At 51.3% G+C, this 16,881-nt stretch overlaps 5 protein-coding genes across 5 annotated transcripts; 2 read left to right on the forward strand and 3 right to left on the reverse strand.

Annotated features, from left to right (window-relative positions):
* Positions 1 to 528: 528 nt before the first annotated feature.
* On the reverse strand, positions 529 to 2,391 carry AYO20_09862 (hypothetical protein; the record flags this gene model as incomplete). Its single annotated transcript, XM_022648130.1, has 6 exons — positions 529 to 648; positions 745 to 1,303; positions 1,361 to 1,669; positions 1,723 to 1,847; positions 1,911 to 2,107; positions 2,166 to 2,391. The coding sequence occupies 6 exons, from the start codon at positions 2,389 to 2,391 to the stop codon at positions 529 to 531; spliced, it is 1,536 nt and encodes a 511-aa protein (XP_022495879.1).
* A 1,449-nt stretch (positions 2,392 to 3,840) lies between these two features.
* Positions 3,841 to 6,305, forward strand: AYO20_09863 (hypothetical protein; the record flags this gene model as incomplete). The annotated part of the gene is made up of 6 exons (XM_022648131.1): positions 3,841 to 4,000; positions 4,277 to 5,026; positions 5,080 to 5,209; positions 5,263 to 5,421; positions 5,475 to 5,591; positions 5,711 to 6,305. The coding sequence occupies 6 exons, from the start codon at positions 3,841 to 3,843 to the stop codon at positions 6,303 to 6,305; spliced, it is 1,911 nt and encodes a 636-aa protein (XP_022495880.1).
* A 724-nt stretch (positions 6,306 to 7,029) lies between these two features.
* Positions 7,030 to 11,484, reverse strand: AYO20_09864 (hypothetical protein; the record flags this gene model as incomplete). Its single annotated transcript, XM_022648132.1, has 13 exons — positions 7,030 to 7,116; positions 7,169 to 7,233; positions 7,284 to 8,277; positions 8,327 to 8,534; positions 8,582 to 8,674; positions 8,723 to 8,999; positions 9,586 to 9,651; positions 9,704 to 9,777; positions 9,846 to 10,296; positions 10,357 to 10,889; positions 10,945 to 11,169; positions 11,220 to 11,296; positions 11,389 to 11,484. 13 exons carry the CDS (start codon positions 11,482 to 11,484, stop codon positions 7,030 to 7,032), a joined length of 3,246 nt encoding a protein of 1,081 aa, XP_022495881.1.
* A 646-nt stretch (positions 11,485 to 12,130) lies between these two features.
* AYO20_09865 (hypothetical protein) lies at positions 12,131 to 13,807 on the reverse strand (the record flags this gene model as incomplete). The annotated part of the gene is made up of 2 exons (XM_022648133.1): positions 12,131 to 13,387; positions 13,436 to 13,807. 2 exons carry the CDS (start codon positions 13,805 to 13,807, stop codon positions 12,131 to 12,133), a joined length of 1,629 nt encoding a protein of 542 aa, XP_022495882.1.
* Positions 13,808 to 14,261: 454 nt separating this feature from the next.
* AYO20_09866 (hypothetical protein) lies at positions 14,262 to 16,770 on the forward strand (the record flags this gene model as incomplete). The annotated part of the gene is made up of 3 exons (XM_022648134.1): positions 14,262 to 14,563; positions 14,665 to 15,348; positions 15,408 to 16,770. 3 exons carry the CDS (start codon positions 14,262 to 14,264, stop codon positions 16,768 to 16,770), a joined length of 2,349 nt encoding a protein of 782 aa, XP_022495883.1.
* Positions 16,771 to 16,881: the final 111 nt, after the last annotated feature.

A 16,881-nucleotide genomic window follows, 5' to 3' on the forward strand; every position in this document is an offset into this window, starting at 1 on the left:
GCTTCTAGTTCGGTCCTGGCAGACAGGAAACCAGGGGAGGTCTCGATCAGCCTCACAATTTCACGTCATGATTTCCACCTGGCGGATTTGTCAAGCTTACATACCTCGTATTGGTTGTCGCTTTCTTGAAACGGGGAAAGCACAGGACCTCGTGATGTGCGCATCTACATGATTCTCAACCCACTTGGTGTTGGGATCGGAGCGAGGGCAAAGCGGAAACTAGGAAATGAGGCCACAATGACCTACAGAGTCGTATTGGCTCAGCTGCCTCAGTGGCGTCTGTATTGTGTTGACCATACAATGTCCCAAACAGGGAGGAGGGAGCGTAATCAAGATCAGATATGGGAAATGGCTCCAAATGACATCTCGTCTACTTGTTGTTAATTCCTGTTCGCCCCTTCTCTTCGGAGGACTCCCATGGGGTGCCTTGAGCGAGGTGGTTCAGAAAGAAGGCACCAAAATCGACCAAATCGTGTCAAGGGAGGGCACTACCACATACAATTTCAGTGTATCTCTGAACTATAGAATTCATTGCAAAGCATCCTCCCTTGAGATGAGTTTCACGTTGAAATTTTCGAAGTACGCAACACCTCCAGCTACGACATATTTTCCGGCTGTCACAAGCTCCAGGTCGAACCGCCGAATGATCTAAAGAGGCTTGGTCAAATTGGGTACAATTATCTTTCATGACAGGGTTTCGTTTGTCCTCATGCTGCAGGGAAGAAAAGCACAGATGTAACATACCTCGGGGAGGAGCTTATGTAGCTCAATAATGGCCACGTCCTTTCCTAGACAAATGCGAGGGCCAATGCCGAACACGAATTGGTGAAGCTCAAGTTCTGCTGCCTTTTCCTTGCTTTCCAGCCATCTCTCAGGACGGAAAGCCTCTGGATCAGGATAGAGGTCGGGATCTCTCTGAACGACGTATGCGTTGCTAGTAATCTCCGTGCCAGGAGGAAGGAATTGACCTTCGATCACCTTGCCGCCTTCTCCTACCACACGGCCGAAGAGATTGTCGGCAGGAGGACACAGTCTGATCGCTTCTTTGATGCAGGCGCAGAAGTAGGGAAGATACTCTCGCGTCTCTTCATATTGGATCGGAGTGGAGAGCTTGCCTTCCTTCTCTGCGACAAGAATTTCCTCCCAAGCACGTTCCTTTGTCTCGGGATTCAGAGTCATAAATCGTAGAGTGGCTCCGAGAGCGGTCCCCGTGGTATCAGCCCCGGCTTGAATGAGTAGTGTGACATGAGCACGTTTCTCTACGGCGGTGAGGGGCTTTCCATCCCGGCGGGCATCGAGACAGCTATTGTGTGATGATCAGCACTCGGGCCGCGGCATTCCCGATATCGCCTGGACTCACTATTGAAGGTAATCTGGTTGCTTCATCACCAATCCATCTTCTACCTCCTTCTCACGACGACTGACTTGCTTGTCGGCCCAGTTCATCAAGTAACCGAACCCATTTTCGTCAGTCTCCTTGGGAAGGAAGCGTTCACCTACACCGGGAATGGACAGGATCTTTCGAAAGGTAGTCGAGCGTCCGGCGAATCCAAACAGAGGAAGTCCTCGGCGCCAGCTGCTGAGGATGCCTCGCTCGTCACGACTGTTCTTGACAAACCCCCAGGGCTCGCTGAAAGAAAGCATAGTCATGACATCGGCTGCAAATTCACTTGTTACAATTCAGCCATCTCTCTTCAAATGACATCCACGCACGTCACTTACGCCACTCTTTCAGACATTAAGACTTTCTCTTTAGCTTGGGCCTTTTCCGACATCCTGCTGATGAACAGGGAGACCAGATCGTCGAGGCGAGGCTCCCATTTATTTTTGAGGAACCCGATCGTCCACTAGTCAACGAGGCATTCAGTCAGTAATTCATTGTCGAGCATGTCGAGTTAGATGAAACATACTTGCTGCCCACCGAGAGCCTTTCTCAAATTCTTGTGTTCTTCGCCATCAAGGGTGGTGAACAGATGAGGAGGTCCCATTGCACCCGTTCCGTACAGAGACATCTTGCGGTTACATTTGGGATCCCAGTAGATTTCTTTGAGAGCAGAAGGTTGTGGAAACAATAACACTGACGGAGAGATGCGGATCGGCTCCTTCGCTAAATTGACGTAGTCGGTCAGCATACATCTCGTGCCCGTGAAAATGGTCAGACGTACTGCCGTATCTCTTCACTACGCCCATAAGCCATTGTGGCTCGACTTTCAGGACGGATATGATGGCAATCGGAAGAGAAGATGCACCGGCATACCAAGGGCCATGGTACTTGGCCAACGGATGGAAGAAGAGATTGTAGATGAGCCGATAGCACAAGATAATTCCCACTGTCACCCCAATAATTGGGACAGCATCCACGAAGGACATGGGAAAGCTGTGCGCGAGCATGGTTGCACCTTTCAGCGCAGGAGATAATCCACCAAAGGCTGTACGCTTGTAAATTAGGATCAGTGTTGTTCGGTTGAAGCTGGAGGATACCAGACTCTCGTGCTATAAGTGTCGCCTTTGATATAGACGCCCCCCTATCTATGCTCCCAGCGTTGTACATTTCGGCGCTCAATCTCCGTCAGTCGTCGGTGCTTTGCAACTCCGGCCAATTGACCACCTCTCGAAGGAGACGCATGTCGCTGAGAGAGGCACCAGCAACCTGGTGATGGTTAAGCCGAGCAGAGGCTACTTCCGAGGCACGATCAAGGCTTGTTGTCCTTTGCGGGTTACAATGCCAATCCCAGCTCTTCGATTTGTCGAATCTTACGAACCTTGTGACACGACGTCACCGCCCCATTGTCATCATCAGAAGTAAATCTACTGCGAGATATTTGCTTTGACTTCGAACCAGATACTTTAATCGACGAAGATGCGGACTCTGTTCTCCAGAAGTCGGGCTTTGACTGACATGAGTCGCGTCGTGTTGATGACTCTGGCAACGTCCATAGGCCCCACCTGATGAGGATGCAAGCTAGCACTCTAGTGGATCTTCCCGAGCGGGCCCTGGAGAATAGCAACTCCGGGGTCGGCGTTCCCCTTTTCGGCACGGAAAGCACAGTGATCCCTCCTTAGTTATCCAGAGTTTCACTTCGGTCCAGGGCTTGCAGGTCCATTGATGTGCCTGCTCCATATATTTACTCTCGGGGAAGACATCTCCGCAACCAATGCTTGCTCACGTTTCTATCCCGACTCTTGGGAAAGGCTCCTTCCTCCGCGAACATGGCTGTTTCTGCAAGCTTGTTGAAAGGTGGAAGAACCCACGTGAACGCCACAAATTTGACCCCTTGACTTCCAAGGCGAGTCTTCGAGGCGATCCTGTTTCCTTATTCGGCTCTTGCTGGGGAGTGCAAACTCATTAGATGACCAGGGCAAAGTCAGCACGATCGACCATGGTGCCAGAGGGCATCGGCAAACAAGTCGGGGAGAATCTCAAGTCGAGACGACGATCACCGGAGTCACACAAATTGAGCCACGGCTGATTCGTGGATAAGCCCATAGTCACTGACCACTGACATAGAATGCCCCTGTTTGTGTGGCCAAATGGAGAATTGCACCTCCGAAGCGGAGCTCGGTCCAGGGTCCCGGGTACTTTGTCCTGCCCCAAATATCATCGACTCGCTTCGAGGCTCCAAGGTCGAGAAATCGGTGCGCACAACTTAACGCGGGGTGCGGGGAGTTTCCCCGCCCTTCTCGAGCCCCCGAAATTCATACGTGATGTGATCGTCGGGCCAGTGACCTTGCTCCTTCTTTGTTCTGTTTGTCGTCTTTGCTCGCATCGTTCATGAGTCGTCCTTGCTGAGTGAGAATCTCCCACGAATAGCTTCCCTAACTTCCTTGCTTACCCGAAGCATGGATCGAGTCTGGTCCGACTTCAATTTCAATTTGCCCGCCTCGCTCCTCGCCGACGATGGCATCTTCAAAGACCCGACCAAAGAGGCCTTGGAGACGGCACGACGCAAGAGGAGGCGCCCAACCTCCGATCAAGATATGTTCCTGGCCTGCAACGCTTGTAGGCAGAAGAAAGTCAAGGTAGGGCACCAGTCTCGCATTGTCGCCATTGTCCTGGACTAAGTATCTGGAATGGGTTTACGAGTAGTGTCAAAGAGACAGCCGAAGTCCTTGTACCCGTTGCGTGAAACTGGGGTTGTCCTGTTCCGTGCCGGAGGAGGATGGAAGGAAATTGTATGTTGTGCCTTGACCAGGCGCCCCTACCCACCGTCAGAGCTTTCCTTTGGCTTCACGGACCGCTTTCGCTAAGCGAAGAACCCGACATGTAGCAATTCAGCCCGGAATTACACCACGAAGTTGGAACGCCGCGTCCTGCAGCTGGAAGCGGAGCTGCGCAAGCACGGTATGGACGTCCCTCCCAGCAGCGAACCAGCAGGCGAGCCCACCGACGTATCATCCCAGCTGTCGGACTCCACGCGCCATGAATCCCTCAACTCTTCTCGAGGAGGCATCCAGTCCAGGAGGTCTTCTACCAATCTAATTGGCAGGCTTTGTCGGGCTGAGCCACGGATCAGTACAGACCGAGCAGGTCGGCTGCATTTCTACGGTCCGTCTTCCAGCCTCCACACCGCCGAGAGTATATCTTCTTGGTTTTCTTGTACCGAGACGCTGGGAGAGGTACCGCAAAATAATGCCCGCGAGCTGCCATGTAAGCTCCAGAATCACCTCCTCGACCATTATTGGAAGTACCAGCATGGAGTCATCCAATTGGTTAACCGACAAGCCTTTTTGAGCGACATGGAAGCCGGTCGTTGCCGGTACTACAGCAAGGCTTTGCTCTACGCCATATTGGCCTCGGCCGCCAGGGTGTCAGATTACCCGGAGATCAGGGCTCTGGTGGTGCCGGCCGAGGTTGAGACTCAGAGCTACCGTTGTGAAGAGCCTTATCTGTTTCGGAAAGCCACCACTCTGGTGGAGGAGGAGCTACAGAACGATGCAAGCGTGACCACTGTGCAGGCTCTGGGCCTGTTGAGCGTAATTTGTGTTTCTTACTCGGGTTCGGACGTGAGAGGATGGATGGATTCAGGTAGGCACAACCGCAAATATGCTCAGACACTCAGTATTGAGATATCGACTTAGGTCGCGCTATCCGTCTCGCTTTCGAATTTGGCCTCAACCACGAGCTCTCCATGGTGCGAGAGGACAGCTGCACCCAGATGGACTCGGAAGTACGTAGAACTGCATTCTGGGGCTGTTTCACCTTGGATCAGTAGGTTTGGCCCTTCGTTTTGACGTCATATATACTGACCCTCGTAATCACAGGTTGTGGTCGACATACCTTGGGCGACCTCATCTGATAAGCCTCGACGATGTCACTCAAAGTCGTCCTGCAACATCACCAGGCGAACACAAGTGGGACGATGTCATTGCTGGTGCTTGGGCTGACCTGAGTGAACTCCTCGAGCGCATATGCGATTCCATGTATCCACAACTTCGACTCCGCGCTCCGCCGCTTGCTAACTTGGTCTACACAGAAATCGAAAACTTCCGTCGAACATGCTCCTGCAACAGGACGCGCGCAAGTGGCTGTCAGCGCTACATCCGAGCCTTCATTACGCTCCAGAGTCGCCGCCCGCTATTCACGTGTTACAGTAGGTTGTCCTCCGCGAATGGCGTATCTTGTTCGAGATCAAGTGCTCTCCTCCTTGAGAATCTATGGAGATGGCCGTCTTTACTATCTGTCGCCGACTCTGCTGACTTGAGAGCCAAGTCTCCATTATCACAGTGCCTGCATGCTGGAGAGGCTCTCGGAAGCTCGTTTTGGGGCAGCGATCCCGGATATTTCCCCGGAGACGGTTACTGCCCGCTCGACCTGCATTAGCCACGCCCTACGAGTCGCAGCCATCACCAAAGACTACAGAACTCATCACGGAAGTGCGCGGACCATGATAGGTAACTCAATCTCCGGCATCATCGTCGCAGTGTTGGTTTTGATAGCGAACTGGATGGACAGAGGGGAGAGCGATGCGGGCGAGTGCCTCGAACTCGTGGATTCGTGTGTCCGCAGCGTGCAAGAGATGCAAGTCTCCTTCGCCTGCGCGCGGACCCTGTCCAAGCAGGTGCTCTATCTGATGCGCCGATATAACTTTCCTTCGCTCCCTTCACAAAGCGGGACCACCTGGAACGAGGCTGACAACGGCCTCTTGTCTAAATTGAGTCAATCGCTCCCAATCTTCTCTTCGGAGCCAGGTTCTGTGATATCTCACGAGCACGACCTCGACCTGTTTCCTGCAATGTTTGAACACGGAGGGTTTGAGATGTCGGTGCCATGGGTCATGTCACCCGAAGTGATGGGTATTTTATAAATGACATTTAAGTACCTTTGTCTTAAATGAGGGCCCCAAGCAAATTAATAATAGACCCGGGAACTCGACCTTTACGAGCTGGAACTGTCATCAAATGGTCGTGTCCTGCCACGGAATACATTTTCCATCCCTCTCCAGGTTTCTCCGGTTGTCTAAGACGACTACTTAGCTATCAGAGCTGCTTCCTGTCTGGCCTAACGGGTCAGGCTTCCTTCAGTCACGGTTCCTTTATTAAATAAGCTAGGTCCAGTAGACGTAAGGTGTAAGCTGTCACTAACTGAAGAATAGTATGGTGAAGTAGATATCATAAGTTTGGAAGACGTGAGTGGTAGGGTCCTCAAAGTGTTGATTTCCATGCAAGAGAGCCCGTCTTGCCCTGCTATTCAAATGCATATTTGGTAGGTCCACCAGTTCCTAACTCGGTTTATGGATATAACGGCATCGCCAAAAGAGTCTATGGAAAGCCAACAGGCTTCCGATTCGAACTGATACAAAATTCTGGGGACTGCGTCTACAATGCAGAGACACCAGAAATGATTGTTGACAACCGCAGTCTAGCAATCATATAGCCATGGATTCACTTGCCACGCCGGGGAACCTGTGGCGATCAGGAGAATTCGACGAGTCAGAGCTGGAGTAGAACCAGTTGAGTCCTGACAACGCTGTCCGTAGGCAAATAGATGAAATACCCGTCCAATACGGCAACCTGGTGAAGGGGCATATTCTATAGCTTTTCTTTGAGATGACGATATCTCGCTGGCCATATGCCCTGCTTACCGGGTGACAGGATTCCATTCGGGTCTACTGTATCCTACCAGACTGGTGAGCAACTACTAGATGAGGTGGTCTTCTGATTCACGAACCTTCAATCTCTCCACAAATCTCCGGTATGCGTGATCGTTGAAGTCGTACGCGTCCGCGACCAGATCTATAAGCTTGGTCAGACATGGTCCTTGGAATGGTGCGATGCTTTCATACCCATGTAGTTAATGTGGGACCGATACTTGCTGAAACCCCTTTGTCGACCTTCTCTGTACAGGTCCCGGAAAATTGCATCCACGGTTTTCCGATGGCTGGGGTTTGCCTTATCGAAGACCATCATGTTGACAAAAATGAGGTGTCGTTCATGCATAAAAAAGTCGCAGAAGAGGTCGAACCCTCGGCCTTCACAGATATTGCGAGCCGTTTTCACCCACTCCAGCACCATTTTGCCATCAGAGGGAATGATGGGAGAATAGTCCGCATGGGCGCCTATGCCGGCCTTTTCCTTTGGCAATCTGTATCTCACCATTGGTAGGCTCCACAGGCTGGGAACTCCGACGAAGAAGCCACCATGGGGATCCGGGATCGAGTTTGCATCCAGAAGCTTGTCGTCTTCCCCAGAGAAGAGGTGACCTTGAAGATGGTACTCTGCGCCAGGCACCTTTTGTCCTATTATCCTCTTCAATTCGTCAAAGTGGGATTGGACCACCGCCTTTGCACCATACAGACCAAATTTGACGTTCCAGTATCCGAATCCTAATTCTTTTTGAAGTTCCCGGAGCCGCCAGTCTGGAATAGGGCCTTCTTCTGGCCACAACTCAGCACGTTTGCCCGTCATACCCAACCATTCCACAATATTCGAGACGTATACTGTGTTGGGCAACAGTCCATCTCTGCGTAATGATCCGAATATATCAACAATAACTTCGACGTCTTCAAAATTCGGCATGTCAAACGTGCAGGACATGTAGGCTTGTGGTTGCGGATGAAGCCAGATCCCCATCTTGGTGACGATTCCCAGATTGCTCTGCAGGAACAAGCCTTCGATGGACGGGCCAAAGCTGAATTTGGAGAGGTGTGCTGATGGGGAGTTGGATATCGCAAACTGGCCTGTCCGCACAAGGTCGCCGTCGGCAAGCATGACCTCCATTCCACTGATGTGCTGATGGTGTGTGGCCGTCGGTGTGAAACCGGTACCGCGGTCCACGGTCTGTAAGACGATGAGTATTTCTGCCAGTCAATATGAGTGCATCGCTTACGTTCCCGACCACGCTTCCCCATCCTAGTGAAGGAACACTTGGCCAGACTCCCAGCTTGTGCTCAACACAGTAGAGGTACAGGTCTGTAAAGGTGACTCCCGGCTCGACCACCGCATAAGAGAACTTGTCGTTGACCTCGATAATCTTGTTCATGCGATGCAGGTCGAGTGCGACAGACCCATTAAGCCTTGGCGCTGGTCCTCCGTATCTGCGAGTCTCAGTTTCTGGACTCCCTCTTTCAGTTTACACACTCACCCCAAATTCTTCCCTCGCGAGAAGGTCCAGACAGGAATACCAAATTTGTTGGCGACTTTCAAGACTATCCGGAGCTCATCGATGGAACAAGGACTGAATTTTCAGTGAGAGCTGCATTCGCTTTTCCATGGCGACACTCACCATACCGCCGCACTCGGCATTTTCCTTTTACCTTCATCCTCCCACAATTCGTAAGGATCTACATACTCTTCCAGCGCCTGTCCTTTGAAGACATTGTCCTCCCCGACCGCTTCTCCGAACTCGGCAACCGCACAATCAAACTGCTGCTGATTGACACCGGGTGGAAGGACATCCTCGAGGGGGCATAGAAGAGAATGTGAAAAGAGGTTGCGGTGAATTTGTTGATATTCAGGATCATTGTATCGGATTGGAAATTTGGCGTCTCCCGAACCCATGGCTGATTCACGCAGAAGTCAGTACACGATGATGTCCGACCTCTGTACCGCATCGAAAAGCCACCCCCCGTTGCCTTTTGAATGTCTACCACTAATGCATTACAAGTATACCTGCTCCAAATGGGGCCCTCCAAGTCACTCCTTGAGATCCTCAACCCCACATTCGCCTATTGGAGACAGAGCATTGCTGCTCCTTCAGATCTCACTCCACTTCCCCAAACGCTTTTGGCGGAGTACTTTCCAGGCTTTCTTAGTGGGGCCTGGTGGAGGTGAAGATGTGGTAGCGATAAATGAATCAGGTACTCTGAATGCACGGATTCTAGGAAGGCACAAATCCACCTAGGTATATACACGGTCGGGGAGCTTGTTAAGTACTACCTGAATTAGGCACGAGAAGAACTTTTCACAGGACTGCTTAGCAGAGAGCACTGATTGTCGTCCAGAGACCATCCCAGATCCTGCCGCCATTCCCTCCTCCTACCATGCCCGACTCTGTCTGCTTCAATTACACCTTGCCAACATTTTCCACAAGAGTCTCGACCCCATGGATGCTTTTCGTCTCCCCATCATGGGTTATGGCGGACTCACCTCCGACCTTCTGATGGACGAGCTCGGTCACTCCGAACAAGTCATCCATCTGTTCCAGAGACATCCCTATCAAAGGGTTAGATGGATACAGTCTTTCCTACTTCTTCCATGTACGCACCTTTGGTGTCTGGAACAAAGAACCACACAAACACAAATGAACAAAGGCAGCAAACGCTAAAGAATATGTAGGTTCTGCATCCACACGTCAGCGACTGGGTAATATTGGTGGGTTTCCTTCGATGTTTTGACAATAGACTCACCCATAACCATTACTCCCCATGTTCACCAACATATTTGGCACGGCTCTTGCAATGACAAAGTTCCAGAGCCACTGGGAGGATGCTGCGATGGACACATTCATAGAACGCAATCGTGCGCTGGGGATTTCAGACACATATATCCAGGGTGTCGCCCCCCACCCCATTTGGAAGAAGACTGCAAACAAGTAAATACACACAAGGGCAAAGTATCCGGCACCCGAGATCGGCACACCAGGTTTGGGCGGCGAGATGCGAACGTAGAGTCCAATGTACATCATGTCACAGGCAATGGCAATCGCAGTCCAGAGGAGAGATCGTCGTCGCCCCAGCGAATCGGCAAAAAATATCAGATAGGTGGCACACGAGCACATCTTCACAATTCCGTAAATGCCGGTCGCTAGAAGGCTCACTGAAGTCCCTGTGATCCCTATGTTCTTGAAGATTGTGGGTGCTAGAAAACAACCAGTCAGATCCTAACACGACCAAACAGCCATAAGCCCATAGGCCTCACCGTAATAATTGATCGCATTTGAACCGGTCAAATTCTGGAACATCATGAGGACAAAGCTGATCAAGGCTCGTTTCCTGTTGCCAGGTATCGTCCACATCTCACGTTGTAGAGCTCGCCAGCCTGCGCCGTTGATCAAGAGGCGTTCGCGCTCAAGTTGGATGGCAATGTCTTGAAACTCGCTCTGCAGGTAGGGATGGTCCTCGGGAAGATTCCGAACCAAGGACAAGACCTTTTTGGCCTTTTCCCATTCGTCCTGCTTGGCGAGATGGCGAGGGGATTCATTCATGAAGAACATGCCAACGATCAAAAGGATCGCCGGTATTCCTTGTGTTGCCAAAGGAACTATGTAGGAGCTGGAGCCGGTAAGGTGGAGTTCGGCACCATAGTCGATCCAAAATGCAAGCATCACACCAAAAGTGTTGAAGAACTGAAAGGTTCCAGTAAGCGCACCCCGGAGAGCCCGAGGAGCGTTCTCGGAGACATAAAGAGGAGCAATCATTGAGCACGCTCCTGCTCCGAGGCCAGCAATAAGCCTACATGGTGGTCAGATGATGATATCTATCCGAGTGTCGTTGGTGTGAGACGTACCGAGCTGTATACATACACCCTAAGTAACCCGAGGCGGCAAATTGCATGACAATTCCCACCAGGCCGATGAAGGCAGAACCCATCAAGGAAGCACGTCGTCCATATCGGTCGGCGAAAGGGTATGCAAGTAAAGCCCCGAATGCGCACCCGAGCTGGAGGAACGAGACAATGTTGGCCGAGAGGGTTGCGGCATCGTTTTTGCTGAGGCCATCAAAATGATACTTCCTACGGCCTTGTCAATTGCTTTGTTCCCACGGAGGATTGAGCCAACCAACTTTGTGAAAGCAGGGAGAACGATGACACCGCCAATGATACCCGTGTCCATACCAAAGAGCATGCCGGACATACATGCCTGCGAAGAATGAAGTCAGTGCCTGCGCCCTTCAGAACGTGAATTGCAAGAGAATGCAGCCTTGGAACTCGGTTATAATAAATGGCACATACTGTCAAGGTCAGCACGAAAGATCTCCATCCATAGATCTCGACGGGATCTTCCTTCATAGCGTCATTGCGAATGATCTTTTTAAGGATAGAAGCCATGCTGTCGGCGGTCTCGCAATTGCAAAGAGGTTGACGGATGAGTTCCCGCAAAACACAAGAAGTGACCCGGAGCGGGAATTGGACACTGGGAACCGCTGTCAATATATTCCAAGTCTAGAACGATTCGAACCTGTGGGTAGACCGATGGAATGCATGACACCTGCAGAGGGATTCCATCGGCAATGCATTATACCCTCACACGGTAGGTAGTAGCAGAGAACAACCATAACACCCGCCGGGGTGGTTCTCCGTTCATCCCGGTCCTAGGATCATACCACAGGGAATCTGGGATGGTGATCGGGCATTATCCTGGTCGTAATCCAACTCTGGATTTTAGGATTTGCTGATTGACGTGCGGCTGGAAAAGCAATGCCTTTTCCGACATTTTCAACGGACGCGGATTTGTGTTTGATTGGTGCGAGTGTACCCCATCCAACTATTTCCCCCAGAGTGGAGATCGACTGCAGCCATTCTGGGGTCATGTCGGTCGGGGCTCTTGGTCTGAATCGAGAATGACATGGATGGGAGTCGGTGACAAGACCGTCTCTTGAAATGAATATACCATCTGGCAGGAATACAGCGGTAGATCCTCACACCTCTATCTATCCTCTCCACCAAAGTTGTTGATTCAGACATCTTCCTTTCCTCATTGAATCGAGGAAGTCTCTCCCAGCACCTTCCGGAGTAGTTCCGCATCCCTTGGAACAAATGTTGCGCGGAAACGATGAGGCTGTGCGACCAGCTTGGATGGATCGGCCGTACCACGAACCGGGTCAAGGTCCACATCACCTTCAAGCCCAATTTTGAAACAGCAAATAAGTCGCATAACAATGAGATAGAGCTCACGGTTGGCGAGCAAGAACCCAGCACACATACGATAGCCAACACCATATGTGAACAGAGGTGCATCTGGTTGTTCTAGCCAGCGACTTGGTCGGAAGACCTCAGGATCGTGCCATAATTTGGGATCTTCAGCGATTCTGTCAGCCGGGGGCATGAGATGGAAAGGAAAAGATGTCCTACCCATATTGCAGGCATGAGCATTCAAAAAGAAGGTTGTTCCCTTAGGAAAAATCATGCCATCGTAAGTGATATCTTTGATAGAAGTCCGTGGCAAATTGAGTCTGAGGACGGTATACATCCTCAACCCTTCCTTCACCAGCGCCACAATGTAAGGGATCTTTTGGTCATCATTGGCGTCGCAGAGGGGACTACCAGCACCATGCAGCTCTTGAATTGCCTCATGAGCAGCTTCTTGAATATCAGGGCGTTTAGCCAAAACCGCTATAAGCCAAGCAACGGCTGTAGTGACCGTGTCGAGACCGCCAGATATCATAGTCAGGTTTATGCTGGTGACTTCTTCTTCGTTGAGTCGGACGTCCGGGTCATTAATGATCGTTTCTTGAATGCAGGGGCTCTGAATCCCCTTTTCCATACGGTCGAGAAGACCTCGATTCAGCTGATCGAGGTAGGCATCTTGTCGACGGCGTGTAGATTTAGCTTTCATCACGGTTTGATTGAACGGTTTGAGCCTCAGGAGCGGAATATAATCTTGTAAGTTCCCAGTAACGCTCCTGAAACGACTTACCTGGTCCTCCACTTCAATTACCTCGTTGAACAGCCTGTCATCGCGAGATTCCATTCGAATACCCCAGTTGGTGGTTAATGCTAGACTCAAGCTGAGACGTTGTGCACTTGGATAGCAATCAAATGCCTTCTTGCCCCATTGACCCTCGACAAGTAAGTCTTTGCAGAACTCCCTCGTCTCGAGGTCGAGGTGAGCGACGTATCTTTGGGCAGAAGGGCGATTAAGTGCTGTCGCTGTCACTTTCCGGCGTCTTTTCAGGCTGTCACTGTATGGAGTGGTACCAACAGTGGTTGCTGCGCCCGTGAGGACCTTCTCCTATATCAGCTCTCGGCCCACCCAAGACGATATGCCTCGCACACGCACTTTGTGAAAAGTATAGAACTCTGGTCTTGAGCTCAACGCGGAAGTGTGTTGACCAAAGAGGCCTCTTCCTGATTCCGCAGAGTTGACAACAATTATAGGCACATTTCCAAGTGACACTTGATATACGGCTCCGTATCTCTTGGACCAGATCCGATATTGCTCTGCAGCATTCTTCCGGATAGACCACAGATTTCCTACAAGCGGCAGACCGACCGGTCCAGGTATACCGGGGAGCCTCACAGAGTAGCGGATCAATTCGTTGATGACCAGGTATAACAATGGGACAAAGAGCGTCAAAACTGCAATGTAGTGGGCGGCTTGACCGACAGACAGGTCGCTGAAAGTTGGAAAGGAGATGCCAAGGGGGCCCATGTTGCTCTGTTCCGTGTCAAGGATCAATCTGGCATGCAGAGCTCATTGACGGAGCAATATTAAGAAGACTGATGAAGTGGTGGTGGTCGGACTCAGCTCGTATCGAGAAGTGCTTGGAGTGCTATGGATTCGGTTGAGCAGCTTCATTATTTGCAACCTAGGACTTCTACTCCATCATCCAGCATTCATATCTAAGCCGCGTCCAAGAACGATCTGAGTCTGAGAGTTCCCCTTGAACGGCGGAAAACTGCTCCAACGGAATATCGCCGGATGGGATTTGGTGAGAAATCCGAAGGTCGTTTTACCCCATTCGCCCTTGGATACCAGGGCTAATGTCAATAGCAGGCTAAAGATTATTCTCCGCCGACAAAAATGTTTTCCGTGAGCCTGGAATGTTTTCCATCACATATCCGCGTCGAGCCAATTCTTCCTCTATGCAAATGAGCCTGCCCAAATGGACACTGAGAGACCACCGGGTCGATTCATGCTACCACCTGCCCCTTCGCTACAGAACCTGATCCCGGCTTCTGGAGTAAATGACGCTATGTCCCCCGCCCCCTACAGCTTTGAGATTGGCACTACCGGTTTCGGTACTAACTTGCAGGAAGCGCCAATCTTTCTTGGTGACAAATGCAGGCCTGAGCACCAGAATTCCTGTGTGAGGCGAAGCTCGATGGGGATGACGGGAAGCAGAAACGGCGGCAGTGTCAAGGCCAGAAGAACCAAGGTCAGCCGAGCGTGCGATGCTTGCAAACAGTGAGCTGTCAACGGTGTTTACGTTGCCACATTTCGCTGCTGACACGTAGGGACAGAAAGAGGACACGCTGCTCGGGAGATCAACCATGTGTCCGTTGCAGACACCTACACCTTTCCTGTGGCTATTTTGCCAGCTACACCAGGGGTCGCCTACCCACAGTACCAACGGCTTCAGTGGCTGCTCAGGGCGAGGCCTGCGCTGGTTTACAGGATGAATTGGATGATATCCCTTCCATACTGAGTCGAGGCTCGATCATTTCAACACAGTCCCGTCAACATGCGGACAACTCCAATGAGCACTCTGGTTCTGGACACGCGGCACATGTCTCATCACGGAACTCTCCAGTTCCCAGTACGAATATTGGCGGCCAGTATCATGGACCTTCTTCTCCGATCACCTTCCTGGAAAGAGCCTGGAAACGCCTCCGGGAGAACCACGCTTCAAGCATATCAAAGACTCTGGAAAAAGAGATATCGGCTGAGGAGCCTCTTTTGGTGACCGACGGCAATGAAATGCGCCTCGCAGACGAGCGTTTCCGCATGCCGTCAAAGTCTCAGGCCTATGACCTGGTCGAGAGATATTTTGAAATCGCCACGCCTTTCTTCCGGTTCCTCCACAAGGGTACAGTCACGAACCTGGTCGATACGCTGTATCAACAGCCAAGTGAGCCACATACTGCTCACAGCACTATATCTCAAAGCCAAGTCACGCTCTTGTTGATGATTTTTGCGGTGGCTACCTCCGATTGTGGCGTCGACAGCGTTTCCCGAGACTACAGACAAAGGTGCTTTCATGTAGCCACATTTGTTATGGCCACATCGCTGACTCTTAGATTGACGACAGTGAATTGCTCCTCGAGGCTGGGCAAAGACGCTTTCAGCGAGAATGTGGTGCACCCAACCTGGACTCGGTTCAGGCGAGGCTTGTCGAATGTCTGCACCTCTTATCCACTCGACATGCAAACGAAGTCTACTCGAAATTCGGGGCCACGGTCGCATTAATCATCACCTTGGGCCTTCATCGCCGTAAGCGGCCAGGAGGCTATAGATCGGAAATCGGAGCCATCGAGCATGAGTGTCGCAAGCGAGCATTTTGGGTTGCCTATGTTCTAGATCGATATCTCAGCGTCATGGGTGGCCGCCCACGGACTCTCCAAGATTTTGATGCTGATCAGGACTTTCCAGCAAGAGTACATGATGATGAGTTGACGTTTGAAGGCATGAAGCCCAGAGGAGGTCATTTTGACTGTGACATGGACGCACCCATCATGCATATCAAGTATCTTCTCCCTCAACCTTCGTTGTTGAGTGATGGAATTGCTAAATCCGAGTTCAGGCTTGCCCGGATCAGTGCCCAAAGCTCTGCCCAAGTATACCCTCTGCGACGAATAGGTCAAGACGAAAGACTCTCACAAGCCCAACGTATCTCTGCAGACCTTGCAGCATGGAAAGGAGAGCTGCCGCCATTCCTCGGTATGATTCCAGCCTCGAGTCTGATCCCCAAGTTTCAACGACAGTCGGTTACTCTTCTCCTGGCACACGCCCACGCCGCTATTCACGCCAACAGGCCGTTTCTTTTGAACAATTTTGCAACCACCTCCAACCCACCGCATTTGACGCAACAAGCTGTCCGCTACGTTTACGACTGTGTTGTCGCTGCTCGCAGCGTGGTGGATGTTCTGGAAAGTTTCGATGGTAATGGCATTGCTTTCCATTCCTGGTGGTTCACACAGTATATCTCGTTCTGTGCTGTGGCAGTCATCTACATCTACACGATACAGCAGCGCCAGAAGTTGGTCTCCACCCCAACAGCCTTTGCTTCGGACGGGACAGGTTTTCAGTCATCGTTCCTCGCTTCTGGCAAGGAGAGAGACTGGTTCGCCATGGCAGAGAGCTGTCAGCAGAGGCTCGCAGCGGCTGCTAGGGGGAACTCACCAGGGACAAGGTATGCCATTGTTTTGGAGGAGTTGCGGCAAGAAACATGCCGCCGCCTGTCGACGCACGGATCAGTTTATGGTGACGACGCCCACAGTGTCTCACGGGGGGTCGAACAAATGCCTCTGCAGGACGGGATACAAGATAGCTGGACTGAAGAAACGAACACAGATTTTACGCATATTTTCGATGATCTGGGCGCAGTGGATTGGATTGCGCACCTATATCACCCGGTAGGCCCACCTTTGGCTCTGATGTCCAGCTTCATTTAATATGAACTAAGCATGAGCGACTACAGCAGGAAACACACCCTCTCGATAGTCAACAAGCCTCGGACGATACAAATTCTTGAGCTTATCAAAATACCAGATGTAACAAGCATT

Source organism: Fonsecaea nubica, assembly GCF_001646965.1.
Source record: "Fonsecaea nubica strain CBS 269.64 chromosome Unknown Scaff97, whole genome shotgun sequence".
Lineage (NCBI taxonomy): Eukaryota > Fungi > Ascomycota > Eurotiomycetes > Chaetothyriales > Herpotrichiellaceae > Fonsecaea > Fonsecaea nubica.